The sequence below is a fragment of the Capricornis sumatraensis genome, chromosome 15 (assembly GCF_032405125.1).
Source record: "Capricornis sumatraensis isolate serow.1 chromosome 15, serow.2, whole genome shotgun sequence".
NCBI lineage: Eukaryota > Metazoa > Chordata > Mammalia > Artiodactyla > Bovidae > Capricornis > Capricornis sumatraensis.
The window spans coordinates 32,629,990-32,648,118 of NC_091083.1; the positions used below are offsets into that span (position 1 = coordinate 32,629,990).

The following is an 18,129-nucleotide window of genomic DNA, read 5'->3' on the forward strand; positions in this document are numbered from 1 at the left end:
TTTTAAATGTTACTTTTAAGAAAGTTTTATTATTGTCATGGCTCATGTATTTGAATATTAAAGTACCATTTTCTACTTAGCATAAGGTAGATGGATGCTTAAATTTTTTGAGCATTAGTCACCAAGTACTTAAACAGTTTCACTACGTTTTGCCTGGAAGTACAGAGGGACTTTAGAATTAGAGCTGATCACCTGTGAGCAAGTCTTAGGCCCTGTGTGTGTCCTCCTGTGCTTCTCATGAGTCGAGGAGGTTGGTGCTGTCTTCCCTAAACACACTGAAGAAATGGGCTCAGACTGCCGCAGTTAATATTAGCATCCCCACAATCAGAAACTGCACTTGACTCCTTTTAACGTATCTGACCAACTTCAGGCAGATTTTTTTTTTTAATCAGTTTCTACTGTTAGTTTAAATAAACTGAAAAGTCCTGGATTCCTCTCTAAGGAAATATGGCTAGCCATGGGGTTTTTTTGTGATAATATAGCTTGGCATTTTGAAACTTTTTTCACTTATACATCACAGTTCTTAAAGTAAAACTCAAATAGCCAGGGAATTAATCCTATCCACTTTTATGCTCTTTTTGAGAGGCTTTAGTGCACAGTGGTTAAGAGCATGGCCTGGGGTGCCTGAGTGTCTTGTTTGAGTTCTGGCTTCACATCTTACTAATGAACTAACCCCTCTGCCTTAGCCTCCTCCTTTGTGAATGCAGATGGTAAGTGTGCCTACCTCATAGGGTGGTTGTGAGGAGTAAAGAGTATGTGAAAGAATTAAGCCTTGTTACAGAGGAAGTACCATATATCAGTATTAGCTGTAATTATTCTATACTGTAAAATATTCGGTGATCACTGCAGGGTTTTTGATCAAAGTCTGTTCTAGTACTCTTAGCCATTAAATACATTCAGCTAGCGTTTATTGTGTTAGAATCACATCTAAAACAATAAAAATATGGCCATATGGAATATTAAATTGATGGTGATTATAAAATACTACAAATATATTCAGAAGAAGGTTTACAGGCATGTTTTGAACACCCACCTTGGATCATAAGCTCTACTGTTAAGATGAAGTCTTAAGGGTCAGTGAGTATGTACAGATGTATACAGTAGTTACATTTGATTATATGACATGATAATGAAGTATAATTAATTTTTAGAGCTAAAAATAAAAAATGAAGTCTCTGGGTTCCTGTAATAGGCCAGTTGTAGTTATGAGAGTTAAACATTTTGTAGTTGCCACTGGTCATCTCTAGTGACTTTATATTCACGTTGAATTTAGGTAATGGTACTTATAGGGGAGCTGTGCAAAATAGAATATATAATTCTTCCCCAGTCACACTGAGTCTGTAGAGTGTATTTCATCAAAAACTCAGGGTAGCATCTGAGCTAGAAAAAAGGTTCCGTGTCCCCTTAAAACTCTGCATTCTTCAGCTCCTTCACCAGCAGCTATATTACGGTGCTCAGCCCAGTCTCTGTTGCTGTATGTATTAATAAACTAATTGTTGAGTAATTTAGGACAGAGACACTTGCTGTAAATTATGATTCAACATATTCCTCAAAGAACAGAAAGGAGTAGCACCAGGCCCCCAGCCCTCAGCCCTGAGCCTTATCACGTTGGGTCACCCCTCTCTGGTGCCAGTTTCTTAGCTGAAACTTAAAAGTCACTGTCCAGTTTTCCTCCCATGTAAATGGACACGGGCTAATTTATCCTTCTCCCAACACTTGGTAATGGAAAATTCCCTTCTGAACAAGTAAGAGGGCTGGCTTCCTAGGTCCACTTGGTATTGGCTCCCCTGAACACCCAGTTTATTCTCCTCTCCCACTGATTCTGTCCTATAACCTTAATTAGTCTTATGGATTCAGTACTTATTTTTGGCTTATCTACAATGCAGCATGGTGATAATGCATTTCAGTTTCATTGATCTGCAAATTGATTTTTAAAGACTCCACTTAAGTGAAAGCTCTGCTTTTGCTTTCTTAATATGAAATATCAGCAAACCAAAGTGTTTATGAATATCTGTGAATAAGTATATTAAATACACATACATAACCTACTGGTGGATTTTAAAGAGGTTGAATGCCTTTTAAGTATTTTCTTTAGGTTTTAATTTTACCACTGTCTTCCCACAACATTCTTAAAGATGATGGAACACCTGAGGTAGGTAAGAGGCTGACTTTCTTCTGTAGCCATCAGTTTATAGTAATAGATTCAAGCTAATTTAAGTTTGAAGTGTGTTTATGACCTAGGATATGATCCATCGGTGAACATCATCCTGTGTGAACTCGAAAAGCTTGTATTCTGCTCTGAAGTGTACTTTTATCAGTTAAATCCAGTTGGTTGAGGGTGCCATGGTTGAGGGTGCCATTCTGTTCTTCCATATCCTTATTTTTCTAAACTTACTCTGTTAAAGTTGTAATCGTGTATTAGTTTGTTTTCTTTCAGTTGTTTTCGCTTTGTGTATTTAAACGTTGTTAGGTGCTTAGGTGTTAGAATCGATTTAGGATTCGATTCTGTCTCAGTGAACTGGACCTTTTAACATTGGAATATAGACAATGCATCTTTAAGTAACATTTTACAGGGTAAAGTTTTCCATTCTTTCACTGGTACACCTACCCAAGTCTTTTGAAGTCACTTTCCTATAGGCAGTATATAGTTGGTTTACTTTTTTTCCCCTGTTCCCATGTAATTATTGATGTGTTTTGGACATGAGTTTGAGCAAACTCTAGGAGGTAGTGAAGGACAGGGAAGCATGGGGTGCTGCAGTCCACAGGGGCGCAGAGAGTCACACACAAGTCAGTGACTGGAAAACAGTTGATAAGTTTGGATTTAGTTCTCCTATGTCATGTTTTCTGTTCTGTTTTTCAGTCATCCATTTCCTCTTTACTGCTACCTTTTAGGTAATAGGATCACTTCTAAGTATTCCATTTTTATCTATTATGATTTTGACTGGTATCTGTTAGTATAGATTTTTTAGTGGTTGCTCTAGAATGAAGTAAGCCTTTTCTTTTTTCAACTACTATACTCTCCCCTGTTGCCAACTTCTCATATAAATACTGTAACTGTTCTTGTTTAGGAAGCTCAGCTTCTGGAGTGCAGGGAATTTCAAAATCAGAGGAGCTTTGTGAATCCGCACTGCTGCTAAGAGTCAATGGCCTTTTCTCCTGAAGCATCTGTTTCCCACTGCTTAGAGTGGTTGTTTCTCCAGCATTAGGAAGTATATTTACATCCTGATCTCTGCTTTTGAAATCCAAATAAGTGTCCTTTAGGCAAAGTACATTTTGTTCTGGCTGAGGGGCAGGAATATTCTCTTTGATTCCTGGCCTATAGACCCCTTTGTTCAAAGAGGTAACATCCCCACTGTTTCTGTCCTGGGAAGATAACAAAACAGTGTCCGATTGGCTGTCCCAGCCTTGACTTCCTTGTTCTGATATGTGTGTTGACTGAGAGGAGGCCTGGGAAGAAATGTGCGTTGACTCCCCATCAGAATCGCTGAAAAGCTTAGGGGACTGGGAGCCCCCCGCCTCTGTGGAAGACGGGAGGTTTTCCAAACAGTCGTCTGTGCCTTCGGCATCTCTTTTAAAGAACACCTCCCACTGCGGTACTTCCCCATCGGCCCTCTGCTGGGGCTGGAAGACAGGACCCGTGTCTCCTTGAGCTGATCCTAGGATTTCTGATTCTTCACTTTCACTGTTGGATTCCTCGCAATCTATAAAGTTTGCCCAAAGGGCCGTTGGCATACTCTCTGCTTTGAAGCATCCTGTGCTTTCTCTCCATTTCTCAGGCTGGTTTTGTGATATAGTAGGCGTGGGAAATACCTCAGGGTGAAGAGTCTTCTGGTTTGGAACCTTGTGCCTTAAAGGTGCCGGCAGAAGATCATCAAAGAGACCATCGTCATCGTCCTCCTCTGTGAGACAAACAGAACAGGTGTGTAGGTGACAGAATGCAGAAGGAACCAATTCATGCTTTTAATTAAAAATCCAATTTACAGCACTTAGCTGCATTTTTAAGTTCACAGAATTGCAAATAATGGGAATTCACTCTTCTTCCTGGAGAAGTTAAAAGGCCGCTTATTATTCTGAACGATCTGACCTGACTACCAGCCTTCAGCTTGCCGTAAAGCCAGGCAGTGAGTTGAGACTAGAGACCTGCACTCCCCAAATAAGACCACAGAGTCTTAATCAGTGGTTCTTACCTGGAGAGCTTTTTAAATAAAATAGCTTTCTACGTTTCATTTCAGACCTACTCAGTCCCTGAAAGTAGGACCAAATCATTTATTAAGTTCTACAGCTGATTCTTTACATCATTTCAGCTTTGAAACCATCTACACTAGGAGAGAGATTTGCAGACTCTTTGTGCTCTGCAGCCAGTAGATGTTCAGTGCATTGGCTGATTTAATAAAAAAGACAATTTTTTTAAGTTTTCCTTCTATGAACATTTTTTGATATCTGTTAATAATTCATGCATGTTACAGGCTAAATGTCTGTGGTCCTTTCAAAATTCTTTATTTCTAACTCCACAATGGTGTTTGGAGGTGGGACCTTTAGAGGATAATTAGCTTATGGTCGGGAAGGGGAGGTGACACATACAATGGGATTAATGTCTTTGTGAGGAGAGGAAGCAGATTTCTCACTTCCTCCAGGCCCATGCACAAAGGAAAGGCCATGTGTGTGCACAGTGAGAAGGTGGTACAACCCAGGAAGTGGGCCCCCATCAAGACCCAGACCTGCCAGCACCTTGATCCTGCCATCGCAGCAGCCCCCAGGACCGTGAGTAGCACCCAGTGTCTGCTCGTTGCCATGCAGCCTGTGCCAAGTGCACAAGGCCATGAGAGACGTGGAGGGGGTGGGGGGAACAGGAGACCTTAACCAAAATACCGAGTAAGCCACGTCTGGTGTCACGTTACTGTCTCAAGCATGCTGCACTGGCCTGAAGTGAGCCCTGTCCACGTACATCCTGCAAATGAGGAAATCTTACATAATGAACTTTACATAAGTTAAAATGACATGGCATGGAATTAGGGAAGGGGAAACAAATATTTTCCTGCCCTCTGATGGTACCTGAGCTTGAAGAATGAAATGGAATGCTCATGAGACTGCTTACTGGATAGGGTAACTTACTATTCTAATGGTGAAGCTGGTCTTAAGAAGCAGGTAATTATAAGTTAACTATTTCCCCAGTGACAAAGGGTATAGCTTAAAACTACATTTTTTAAAGCTGCTTTAACGGGGAAGGGAGGTATAGGAACCATCATCAAGCTTCCCATCTTACCACTGAGGAGACAGGCCTGGAGAAGATGTGTGACAACGCGAAGGTCAAGAAACCAGAAAGGCCGATTAAGGGAGGAAACCCAGCTCTTAAAGTCCAGGGTTCTGTTACAACTGACAATTGTTCAAACAACCAACTGTTTATCTTCTCATCTTCTAAAGGACTTACGGTGACTTAAGATGTCTAGCTGCTGTATCTGTAGTCATCCTAATGTCCAAGTTACGGCTTCATTTTAAGCCAGGGATTAATACATTTGTTATAGCTCCTTCACAATGTGCCAAAGTTACCTTTCTGTGGAATGTGTTTGTATCACCTCTAAAGCTGGACAGCTTCATGTTCTTCTGAATCAGTGACTGTAACAGTATCATGGTATGTTTCAACTCTAAAAATAATCTGTCAGAACATTTTCACATTAACTCACCTGTATGTGTCTGAAAAAAAGTAAAATTTCTATGCTATTAGAAGTTTATTTTCATATTATTCTATGCTACGACAATATAAATACTGTAATATCTACAATTCAATTTAACCCAATAATGAGAGCTGTGAAATAGACTTTAACATATAATGTTCATCACAATATTTATAAAGTGGAAAAGTTCAAAATAAATGTACAATGACAAAGATCAAATATACCATTATGTAGTTACGGCATCCAATAGGTGTGTAGAAAGGTGAGAAAATAAAACCTATAATAAGGAAAAGTCAAAATTGACCCAGAAATTATAAAATATGATAGTAAATCCTCATGATCTTGGATTAAGCAATAGTTTTTCTTAGATATGACACCAAAAGCAAAAGCTATAAAAGGAATTAGATAAATTGGACTTCATCAACAGTTAAGTTTTTATACTTCAGAAGACACCACAAAGACAGCTTTCCCCAGACCATAGCACCCTGAAAAGCAGCCTTGGAGGGAAACCCATATCCATGATGTCAGAGTCATTCTTCCTACCTGAGTCTAGGTGGATTGTTCTAGCTCTCTTCAGTTTTCCAAGAGGTTTGTACTTGGGCTCAGTACTTTGGGAAGATCGGCATAAAGGCTTTAAGCTGAAATAATATGAGCATTTTATTTTTCCTGTTGGAAAAGCTGCTGGAATGTAAGTGTTATAGAGGTTATGAAAATCTGACTGGCGGGGGAAGCCGCTACTATTAAAAGCAGAAAAGCAATGTTTAATAATCAAAAATCACTTTCCTGTAACAAAGTGGTAAATACAAGCATTTGAACAACCTAGTAGACCTCATCTAGTTGTAGGACTGGGGGGAGCAAAACTTTTCTCTTTGTTCTGGCACTGCAGAAAAGCAGGTCCTTAGCCTACTAACTAGTAACTAATCGAGGAACACCTTCTGGCATTCAGGGAATTTCAGTATCACAGCAGCTTCCTTCTGCCAGATTGCTGGAAGCCTTTAGGATTATGTAGAATACACTTGGTTGAAGAAAGCCGATGTGCCCCTAACCAGCCTGTTTCACATCCTTGCTCCCACTTTCAGCCCAAGACTATTCTCTAGGTCCATCCCATTCAACAACATAAATGCCACAGGTAGCCCACTCACATTTCTTTAACTTTATCCATAGTTGTGCCCAACGGGATGACATTTGGATAGACATTCACAGGACAGATGTAGCTCAAGAAATCTTTAATCTGGAAGAAGGAAAACAAAATGCATCAATTATCTCTCCCATGAAAACCCTGGGTGTTAAAGAAGAGCAAAGCAAGGAGAAGCTGAGGTCTCTCAAGAGACCTCCCAACATCGGCTGCACTTGAGGCGTGTCCAGGACCTTTCAAGAAGAGATGCACAAGGTGCAGGCCCTATCCCCAAAGATCCCCTAACACCGAGCTGCAGTAGGGCCTGGGAAGCAGTGATTCTGGTTGCCAGTAAGATGTGAGTTTAACTAATGACTGGGATTCACAGATTCTGTCCTGCATACGACATTAATTTCCTTACCCATAGTGATCCATTAGGTCACTCACCCATAGTAAATACCTCTCCTTCCAGGAAGTTGGGATTTAGCTGAGTATTTAATATGCACAAGGAAACAAGGTCTTCAAACTGCATTGCTTTCCTCTGATGTGTAATTGTTAGCAATACACCAAGAGGAACTACACCTTTGAGATTGCCTAATTTGTTCTCAGGATTTATTCTAAACAAGGACAATGGCATGCAAACATGTCATGTCATGAATACCCTCTGCAAAGCTCAGAATGGTAAGCAAGAACTTTCACCATTCCTCAAAACATCTTAACAACCCAGACAGGCTTGTGCTTTTGTCACTTACTAGATCTTGGTGAGCTTGTGATCTCAGTCAAGTTACCTCATGTCTCTTCGATTCTTCATCTAAGCGTATAAATGACATGATACGTGTGAAGTGCTTAGCCTGGTACCTAGCACATGGTTAAATATTCAATAAAACTATTAGGAGTTGGTCATGGCAATGCAAAGATTTTTATTTCTTTCTGTACACAGGGAGACTGAGTATTAGCACCCAACTTTTTCAAGTAAAGCACCACAAGAGGTAGGGAACTCAGCAATTATTAATAACTGGATTAAAACAAAACAGGAACCTTAAGCCTAGGGGAAAGACAAAGATTCATTCTTTGGCTGCTGCTGCTGCTAAGTCACTTCAGTTGTGTCCGACTCTGTGCGACCCATAGATGGCAGCCCACCAGGCTCCCCCGTCCCTGGGATTCTCCAGGCAAGAACACTGGAGTGGGTTGCCATTTCCTTCTCCAATACATGAAAGTGAAAGTGAAGTCGCTCAGTCGTGTCCGACTCCTAGCGACCCCATGGACTGTAGCCCACCAGGCCCCTCCGTCCATGGGATTTTCCAGGCAAGAGTACTGGAGTGGGGAGCCATTGCCTCCTTTGGCTACTTTTCATAAACAATTTCATTTGCACTTTGGAGCAGGCATGCACTGAAAAACCATTGCTACCTGCCCACAACCTATATGATTTGTATAATCAATCCAAAGTTGAGGCTGGTAGAAATCCGAGGCTTTTGAAGGGAATAAGAATGTAGAAAGGAAGGTCAGACCTACACACCAGAAACAGTTGAGGGAGACAGACACCCAGGACACTCTCCTGCTTGTCCATAAAGTCACTGCAAACAGTGGACCGCTGTTCCTGGTGGAATAACTACAGGGTTCTCGTGAGCCTCTAGTCACAGCACTTTGTCAACCAATCAAATACACAATCTTGCTTTATGTGAGTTTCTCTTTAAAGATATCTTACATAATATATACTGTTGGTCCATGAACAGTGAACTCACGGCCAGTGGCTCTGTAACTCACAACTGAACAAAAATCTAACAGGCACCTCCTCTATAAGGCACACTGCAGCCTCCTTGCGCTAGGAACACTTGCCAGCACTTCAGCATTACACCTGGGGGCTCTTTCAAACAACAAAATCACCCCAAAAGCACAAAAATGTGGAAAATGCAGCAGCAAATAGTGAAAAGGACACTTGTTTACAGTCTGTGAGCTGAAACACGAAGGCAGGAGGCCACCATGTGCGACCTGAGTCAGGAATGTGCGTGTCAGGCGAGTCCAGTCCTTTGCTTCCCGGGTGTACATGTGTGCAAAGGACCAAAGAGCACCATGCACACTGATGTAAGGGTTCATACAAGTGTCAGTGAGCAGGTGGGTTTGTAATAAGGAATCCACAAATAATGAGAATAACACTTGGGGCGGGGGAAGAAAGGACATAGAAAACAAACCTATGGTTACCGAAGAGGAAAGGGGGCGGCAGAGGTATAAATTATGAATTTGGGATTAACAAATACACACAATTATGTATAAAATAGATAAACAAGGACTTGCTGTATAGCACAGGGAACTGTATCTGGTATTTTGTAATAACCTATAAGGGAGAAGAATCTGAAAAAGAATGTATACACACACACATACATACATACAAATAACTGAATCACTATACACTAGTGAATTTGCTATACATTAGAAACTAACACAACATTGTAAACTAACTATACTTCAATAAGTTTTTTTTTTTTAAAGAATGTCATTAACTGGAACTGTTCAAATCTTATATAAAAAGTATCCTCACATAACCATATTAAGTCCTCTTCTCTTCAACTGAGTAATTCTACTATACTGATCCCTACTAAGGACAGAGTGTATACCCCAATCAGCTTTGTTCTTCCACACTTCTGAATATTGAGGACTATTTTGTAAATGTCTTTCAGTACAATCAAAATCCAGAAGGGGCCAAGAATCTGGCCAGTACAAGGCAGCATATCATGAGGTTTTATCTGCAGTGCTCCTTCAAATAAGATTTAAGATATTTTTTCAGTCTTTTTATTGAAGTACTCTTTCAAAGAAGATTTAAGATTTTTTTCAATTTTTTATTGAAGTATAGTTTATGTACAGTATTATGTGTCATAGGTATACAATGTAGTGATTCATAATTTTAAAAGGTTATACTCCACTTGTACTGACTATATTCTTTGTGTTGTATAATGGAGTATTTTACCTTAACTATGACTTCATTAGGGACACTTTTTTTTGTCTGTTAGCCTTTAACTTTTATTTATTAAACTATAGCTGATTTATAGTATTGTATTCACTTCAGGTGTACAGCTTCAGATTCTTTTCCATTATGGGTCATCACAAGACAGTGAATATAGTTCCATGTGCTGTGTAAGATTTACGATGCTTTTATGACAAGTAAACAGAATTGGAGTGGGGTATTTCAAATAAATTTAGAAAGCAAGGCAGAGAGAAAACCTTAATCGTATGTTTTCTTTAATGTTTCGGTTGAAAATGGTGATGATCAGCAATTTCCTTTAGACTTAGTGACATACCTCATCCACTGAGATGTCTTCCCCACATTTCTTTAGGAAAAGCCACAGCCCACCTTTGAGCAGTAGAAACAGATGCCCCCAGAAGCCACGAAGGCTGCCAAGGTTCTGAGCCTATGGGATCCTCTTACCTCACTGTAGGAGGAATGAAAAGAAAAGCAAGCTCTGTAGGAACTCTCTCCAGTCCTGGTGGGAGATGCAAACACAAAATTAAAGGTCACTTGATCAAAACTAAGTTCTAAACGTCAAGTCTTTTCATGTAGGCTACTGCAGTGTGAAATCATCCTACCATCAGTAATTTCTTCCTGGCACAGGGGGAGCCCTTTCCAGAAATAAAAATGTTTGTAGACATTCTGAATAGCGAACATCAAGGAAATCTGCTAAAACATAATGATCAGTGCGGGGCTCCTCTACTCCACCAAGGGCTCTACTTCCTACAACATCCATTCATGACTCCCCGCCAAGCAAGACACCTCAGCTCTAACCCTCTTGTCTGTCTAATGCAGATAGACTCTGGGAGATACTGGCCAATAGATAGGTTTGGAAGCAGCATTTCTTTAGTTCAAACAGAGTTCAAATTTCAGAGGTTATTTTCCACAATTGTAATGGATCCTCTTCTTGGGCTTAGGCTGCTGCTGCTGCTAAGTCGCTTCAGTCGTGTCCGACTCTGTGTGTCCCCACAGATGGCAGCCCACTAGGCTCCTCTGTCCCTGGGATTCTCCAGGCAAGAATACTGGAGTGGGTTTAGGCTAGACTGCACTTAAACCATTGATTTAATTGATGCCTTCGAATTGTGGTGCTGGAGAAGACTCTTGAGAGTCACTTGGACTGCAAGGAGTTCAAACCAGTCAATCCTACAGGAGATCAGTCCTGAATATTCATTGGAAGGACTCATGCCGAAGCTAAAGCTCCAATCCTTTGGCCACCTGATATGAAGAGGCAACTCACTGAGACATTGAGGCTAGGAAAGATTGAAGGCAGGAGGAGAAGGGAGCAACAGAGGATAAAATGGTTGGATGGCATCATCAACTCAATGGACATGAGTTTGAGCAAGCTCTGGGAGATGGTGAAGGACAGGGAAGTCTGGTGTTCTGCAGTCCATGGGGTCACAAAGAGTCAGAAATGACTCAGTGACTGAACAACAAGGTTTCTCTCCAGAGACACTGCTTGCTTACCTCACAATGATGTTGGTTTTTCTGGTTCTTTCTCCAAACCACATGGTAGATGGCTTAATGCTGATTGTGTGGAGTGGAATTTTATTTTTGGAAGTAATGCCACATGGTAGCTTATTCCACTGAAAATATTCCTCTGCCTAAAAACATTTTAAAAATACAGAAAATCAGTTTTAACATTTTCAACAAGTCTGTTTGTAGGCAGGGTCTCAAAAACAAACATAGATGAATTTTCAGACATAGATAATAGACAGACAGACATGAGGAAACAGGTAAGTCCAAAGTGAGGAACATCCACAAAATAACTGGCCTGGACTCTTCAAAAATGCCACTGTGATGAAAGAAAAGCAAAAGACTGGAGACTTACTTGATCTACATCAAAAGAAACTAAGGAGATCCGAGTGAATGCAACACATGATTCTAAATAATATCCTGGGGACTTCTGTGGTGGTCTAGTGGCCAATACTCTACACTCCCAATGCAGGGGGCCCAGGTTCCATACCTGGTCAGGGAACTGGCTCCTACATGCCGTAACTGAGAGGTCATATGCCATGCTAACATCCGGCGCATCCGAATAAATAAATATATATTTCTTTAAATCCTGGACAGCCTTGCTCCTCCCTCCACAAGCCATAAAGGACACGAATGGGACAACTGGATATTTGAACATGGACAATATCACATCCAACAGTGTTGTATCGATGCTGAATTTCCTGAGTGTGAGAACTGTACTGTGATCATATAGGAGATTGTCCTTGTTTAGGGTGAAGTGTCATCACTCTGATGGGTTGGCGGGGGGTGGAGGGGGTGTAGCGTGCTGGTGACACACACACAGGAGAGAGAGATGAGGCTGCCAGGAAGAAGGCATGGTGGTGGTAACACACAGTGGAATCCAGATGAAGGGACGAGGTGTTCATATGACCCAGTGATTCTACTCCAGGGTATACATCCGGAAAAAAAAAACAACCAAGAACGCTAATTTGAAAAGATATATGCACCCCAATGATCACAGCAGCATTACTTATAATTGCCAACATGTGGAAGCAACAAGATGTGGTCCATATATACACCAAGAGCTATGAGAGGGAAGTTTGGGGGAGGATGGATACATGTGTATGTATGGCTGAGTCCCTTCACAGTTCACCTGAAACTATCACAAAGCTGTTAATTGGTTATACCCCAATACAAAATAAAAAGTTAGAAAAGAAAAAAATAATACAAAACAGGAGCATTATCACCTCAACTAACACTGATCATGTGCCTTAAGAAAAGAATGAAATTTTGCCATTTGCAACAACATGCATGGACTTGTAGGGTATTAAGTGAAATAAGTCAGACAGACAAATGCTATATGATATCACTTATTTGTAGAATCTAAAAAATACAACAAACTAATGAATATAAAAAAACAAGCAGACTCACAGAGAACAAACTAGTGTTAACAGTGGGGAGAGGGAAGGGGGAGGGACAGATACGAGTAAAGGATTAAGACGTATAAACTATTAGGTATAAAATGAGCTACAAGGACATATTGTACAGCCTGGGGGAATAGAGCCAATATTTTATACTAACTATAAATGGAGTGCAACCTTTAAAAACTGAATCACTATATTGTATACCTGTAACATATAATATTGTACATCAACTATACAAAGTGTAGCACTCAGTTGCTCAGTCATGTCTGACTCTTTACAGCCCCATGGTCTAGCTCGCCAGGCTCCTCCAACCATGAAATTTTCCAGACAAGAACACTGGAGTGGTTTGCCATTTTCTATACCAAGCAAAAAGAAATTTGCCAATTAAGACATTTATGGGGTGTTGTTGGGGAAAAGACAACAAGTCCCACAGAAAAAGGACAAAACAGTTTCTGCTTTGTATCAACATTATTTTTATCCATCCATTAAATAACTGCATGGTGTGTATATATACTGCATGTATATACATACACAAACAAAATGATGAAGTTAAATTACAATGTAAATTATAACATGCAGCTGAACAATCATCAAAAGAATTTCTTAGCTCGTATCTCTCCTGTGGTGGTTTGAAATAGAATACTCCATGGTATGAATAACAATCTTTTTTTAAATTTTGCTTTACTTTAGGGCAAAGTGGCTGATGGAGTTACACAGTATTACTACTACAGTGATTATCCAAATGTATAAATGTGCTATTTACTAAAATAAAAATTACTCAGCATTTGAATGCCAAGATTAAAAATTTAGAGAAAAATTATGATCACACGAACCCCCTGCATTTGATGGTCACTAATTAGTAGTTGAGTTACACAGAATGACAATATAAATTAAAATGGCACTGTTAAAGCCAAATCCAAAATTGAATCCTTGGCAGTTAATACGAGAAGAAAGTTCTATGATGTCATCAGAAAATCAATTACCAGTGAGTTTCAAAGATAGTAAAAATATTCATTTGGAACTGGATCACCAATACATGCAACTACTTCCAAATTTAAGGGACTTCCCTGATGCTCTAGTGATTAAGACACCACACTTCCAATGCAGAGGGCATGGGTTTGATCCCAGGTCAGGGAACTAAGATCCTGTATACCGTGTGGTGTGGCCAAAAAATTTAAACAAAAAAAACCGAAGTTATATTTAGATATTTACTTCAAATGAGAAAAAATATAGTTTATAAATGTGCATGTGTCATGAGTTTTAAAAGTAAACCACAATGGATGGTGATTACATTTTGTTAAATTTTAAATGATAAGCTCTAATGGAACAGTGGCCGGGAGGAGCCACCCCGCGTCCGAGGCCAGGGCGGCGACCAGGAGGAGCAACCCCACGCCCAAGGAGTGGTGGCTGTGCGGGCACAGGAGGGCCTAGAGGAGCCATCCCATGTTGAAGGTCAGGAAGGGTGGCGGTAAGAGATACCCCTCATCCAAGGTAAGGAGCAGCGGCTGTGCTTTGCTGGAGCAGCCGTGAAGAGATACCCCACGCCCAAGGTGAGAGAAACCCAAGTAAGATGGTAGGTATTGCAAGAGGGCATCAGAGGGCAGACACACTGAAACCATACTCACAGAAAACTAGTCATTCTAATCACACTAGGACCACAGCCTTGTCTAACTCAAAGAAACTAAACCATGCCCACAGGGCAACCCAAGACGGGCGGGTCATGGTGGAGAGAGCTGGCAGAATGTGGTCCACTGGAGAAGGGAATGGCAAACCACTTCAGTATTCTTGCCTTGAGAACTCCAGGAACAGTATGAAAAGGCAAAATGGTAGGATACTGAAAGAGGAGCTCCCCAGGTCATTAGGTGCCTAATATGCTACTGGAGATCAGTGCAGAAATAACTCCAGAAAGAATGAAGGGATGGAGCCAAAGCAAAAACAATACCCAGCTGTGGATGTGACTGGTGATAGAAGCAAGGTCCAATGCTGTAAAGAGCAATATTGCATAGGAACCTGGAATGTCAGGTCCATGAATCAAGGCAAATTGGAAGTGGTCAGACAGGAGATGGCAAGAGTGAACGTCGACATTCTAGGAATGAGCGAACTAAAATGGACTGGGATGGGTGAATTTAACTCAGATGACCATTATATCTACTACGGCGGGCAGGAATCCCTCAGAAGAAATGGAGTAGCCATCATGGTCAACAGAAGAGTCCAAAATGCAGTACTTGGATGCAATCTCAAAAATGACAGAATGATCTCTGTTCGTTTCCAAGGCAAACCATTCAATATCACAGTAAACCAAGTCTATGCCCCAACCAGTAATGCTGAAGAAGCTAAAGTTGAATGGTTCTATGAAGACCTACAAGACCTTTTAGAATTAACACCCAAAAAAGATGTCCTTTTCATTATAGGGGACTGGAATGCAAAAGTAGGAAGTCAAGAAACTCCTGGAGTAACAGGCAAATTTGGCCTTGGAATATGGAATGAAGCAGGGCAAAGACTAATAGAGTTTTGCCAAGAAAATGCACTGGTTGTAGAAACACCCTCTTCCAACAACCCAAGAGAAGACTCTACACATGGACATCACCAGATGGTCAACACCGAAATCAGATTGATTATATTCTCTGCAGCAAAAGATGGAGAAGCTCTATACAGTCAACAAAGACAAGACCAGGAGCTGACTGTGGCTCAGATCATGAACTCCTTATTACCAAATTCAGACTTAAATTGAAGAAAGCAGGGAAAACCGCTAGACCATTCAGGTATGACCTAAATCAAATCCCTTATGATTATACAGTGGAAATGAGAAATAGATTTAAGGGCCTAGATCTGATAGATAGAGTGCCTGATGAACTATGGAATGAGGTTCGTGACACTGTACAGGAGACAGGGGTCAAGACTATCCTCATGGAAAAGAAATGCAAAAAAGCAAAATGGCTGTCTGGGGAGGCCTTACAAATAGCTGTGAAAAGAAGAGAAGTGAAAAGCAAAGGAGAAAAGGAAAGATATAAGCATCTGAATGCAGAGTTCCAAAGAATAGCAAGAAGAGATAAGAAAGCCTTCTTCAGCGATCAATGCAAAGAAACAGAGGAAAAGAACAGAATGGGAAAGACTAGAGATCTCTTCAAGAAAATTAGAGATACCACGGGAACATTTCATGCCAAGATGGGCTCGATAAAGGACAGAAATGGTATGGACCTAACAGAAGCAGAAGAGATTAAGAAGAGGTGGCAAGAATACACAGGAGAACTGTACAAAAAAGATCTTCACAACCTGGATAATCAGAATGGTGTGATCACTCATCTAGAGCCAGACATCCGGGAATGTGAAGTCAAGTGGGCCTTAGAAAGCATCACTACGAACAAAGCTAGCGGAGGTGATCGAATTCCAGTAGAGCTATTTCAAATCCTGAAAGATGATGCTGTGAAAGTGCTGCACTCAATATGCCAGCAAATTTGGAAAACTCAGCAGTGGCTGCAGGACTGGAAAAGGTCAGTTTTCATTCCAATCCCAAAGAAAGGCAATGCCAAAGAATACTCAAACTACTGCAGAATTGCACTCATCTCACATGCTAGTAAAGTAATGCTCAAAATTCTCCAAGCCAGGCTTCAGCAATACGTGAACCGTGAACTTCCTGATGTTCTGGCTGGTTTTAGAAAAGGCAGAGGAACCAGAGATCAAATGGCCAACATCCACTGGATCACGGAAAAAGCAAGAGATTTCCAGAAAAACATCTATTTCTGCTTTATTGACTATGCCAAAGCCTTTGACTGTGTGGATCACAATCAACTGTGGAAAATTCCGAAAGAGATGGGAATACCAGACTACCTGACCTGCCTCTTGAGAAATCTGTATGCAGGCCAGGAAGCAACAGTTAGAACTGGACATGGAACAACAGACTGGTTCCAAATAGGAAAAGGAGTACGTCAAGGCTGTATATTGTCACCCTGCTTATTTAACATATGCAGAGTACATCATGAGAAACGCTGGGCTGGAAGAAACACAAGCTGGAATTAAGATTGCGGGGAGAAATATCAATAACCTCAGATATGCAGATGACACCACCCTTATGGCAGAAAGTGAAGAACTAAAAAGCCTCTTGATGAAAGTGAAAGAGGAGAGTGAAAAAGTTGGCTTAAAGCGCAACATTCAGAAAACGAAGATCATGGGTCCCATCACTTCATGGGAAATAGATGGGAAAACAGTGGAAACAGTGTCAGACTTTATTTTTGGGGGCTCCAAAATCACTGCAGATGGTGAGTGCAGCCATGAAATTAAAAGAGGCTTACTCCTTGGAAGAAAAGTTATGACCAACCTAGATAGCATATTCAGAAGCAGAGACATTACTTTGCTGACTAAGGTCCATCTAGTCAAGGCTATGGTTTTTTCAGTAGTCATGTAAGGATGTGAGAGCTGGACTGTGAAGAAGGCTGAGCGCTGAAGAATTGATGCTTTTGAACTGTGGTGTTGGAGAAGACTCTTGAGAGTCCCTTGGACTGCAAGGAGATCCAACCAGTCCATTCTGAAGGAGATCAACCCTGGGATTTCTTTGGAAGGAATGATGCTAAAGCTGAAACTCCAGTACTTTGGCCACCTCATGCGAAGAGTTGACTCATTGGAAAAGACTCTGATGCTGGGAGGGATTCGGGTCAGGAGGCGAAGGGGACGACCCAGGATGAGATGGCTGAATGGCATCACCAACTCGATGGACACAAGTCTCAGTGAACTCCGGGAGTTGGTGATGGACAGGAAGGCCTGGCGTGCTGTGATTCATGGGGTCGCAAAGAGTCGGACACGACTGAGCGACTGAACTGAACTGAATGTTACTACTTTCCTTACAAATAAATTGTTCGTTACATAATTCACTACAGATAAACATATATCAATTGTATACATATATTTCATTAGAAATTACAAGTATCTGTGTCTGTTTACTAATTAGGTTTATGATAACGGAATATAGTGATGTACCGCTGCATGATCCTGATCTAATACCGGGATCTCAGCCTCACTTTTCAGATCTGGAAATTGAAGAGCCTAGAAAATGGGATTTCTGAGGTTCCTTCTGAATCTAAAATTCTGGTTTCTGTGAATTGTACAAACAGTAAGAGTTTACCGCGTACCTTTGGATGTCGACACGCGTGGATCTGAGTGTCACGGTCTGTTGTCAGATGGTGGAGAATGTCAGGCATGTTTCGAAACATGTCTAGTTTATTCACGTGAACCTGAGGAAAACAACACAAATAAGCACGTTATTGGAATTGTATTTCCTGTAAATAAAGTATTCAAGGGTAAATTGGGCAGGGGTTAGAAAAGAACTCTTTTTCCTCAAAGCCTAGTTTTCAGCTCTCTCAATGCCTGTTAGTATCTGCCAGGACATCGAGATCCCAAGCCCTGCAATCAGGGTTACTGTCCATTGTGGGTGGCAGTGAAAAGTGTGGTGACTTGGCTGGTGGATTTCATTGG

General features: G+C 41.0%; 1 protein-coding gene across 2 annotated transcripts in view; it reads right to left on the reverse strand.

The window, feature by feature from the left end:
* Positions 1–2,082: 2,082 nt before the first annotated feature.
* The window catches only part of DCLRE1C (DNA cross-link repair 1C), a 37,309-nt gene continuing 21,262 nt past the window's right edge, over positions 2,083–18,129 (reverse strand). For both annotated transcript variants that reach the window (XM_068987039.1, XM_068987041.1), the window contains 6 exons: positions 17,787–17,888; positions 11,252–11,388; positions 10,208–10,262; positions 6,815–6,903; positions 6,216–6,310; positions 2,083–3,899 (listed from right to left, as the gene is read on the reverse strand). In XM_068987039.1, the coding sequence (XP_068843140.1) occupies positions 2,923–3,899; positions 6,216–6,310; positions 6,815–6,903; positions 10,208–10,262; positions 11,252–11,388; positions 17,787–17,888 (1,455 nt within the window). In that variant the 3' untranslated portion in view covers positions 2,083–2,922. The remainder of the gene's footprint in view (positions 3,900–6,215; positions 6,311–6,814; positions 6,904–10,207; positions 10,263–11,251; positions 11,389–17,786; positions 17,889–18,129) is intronic.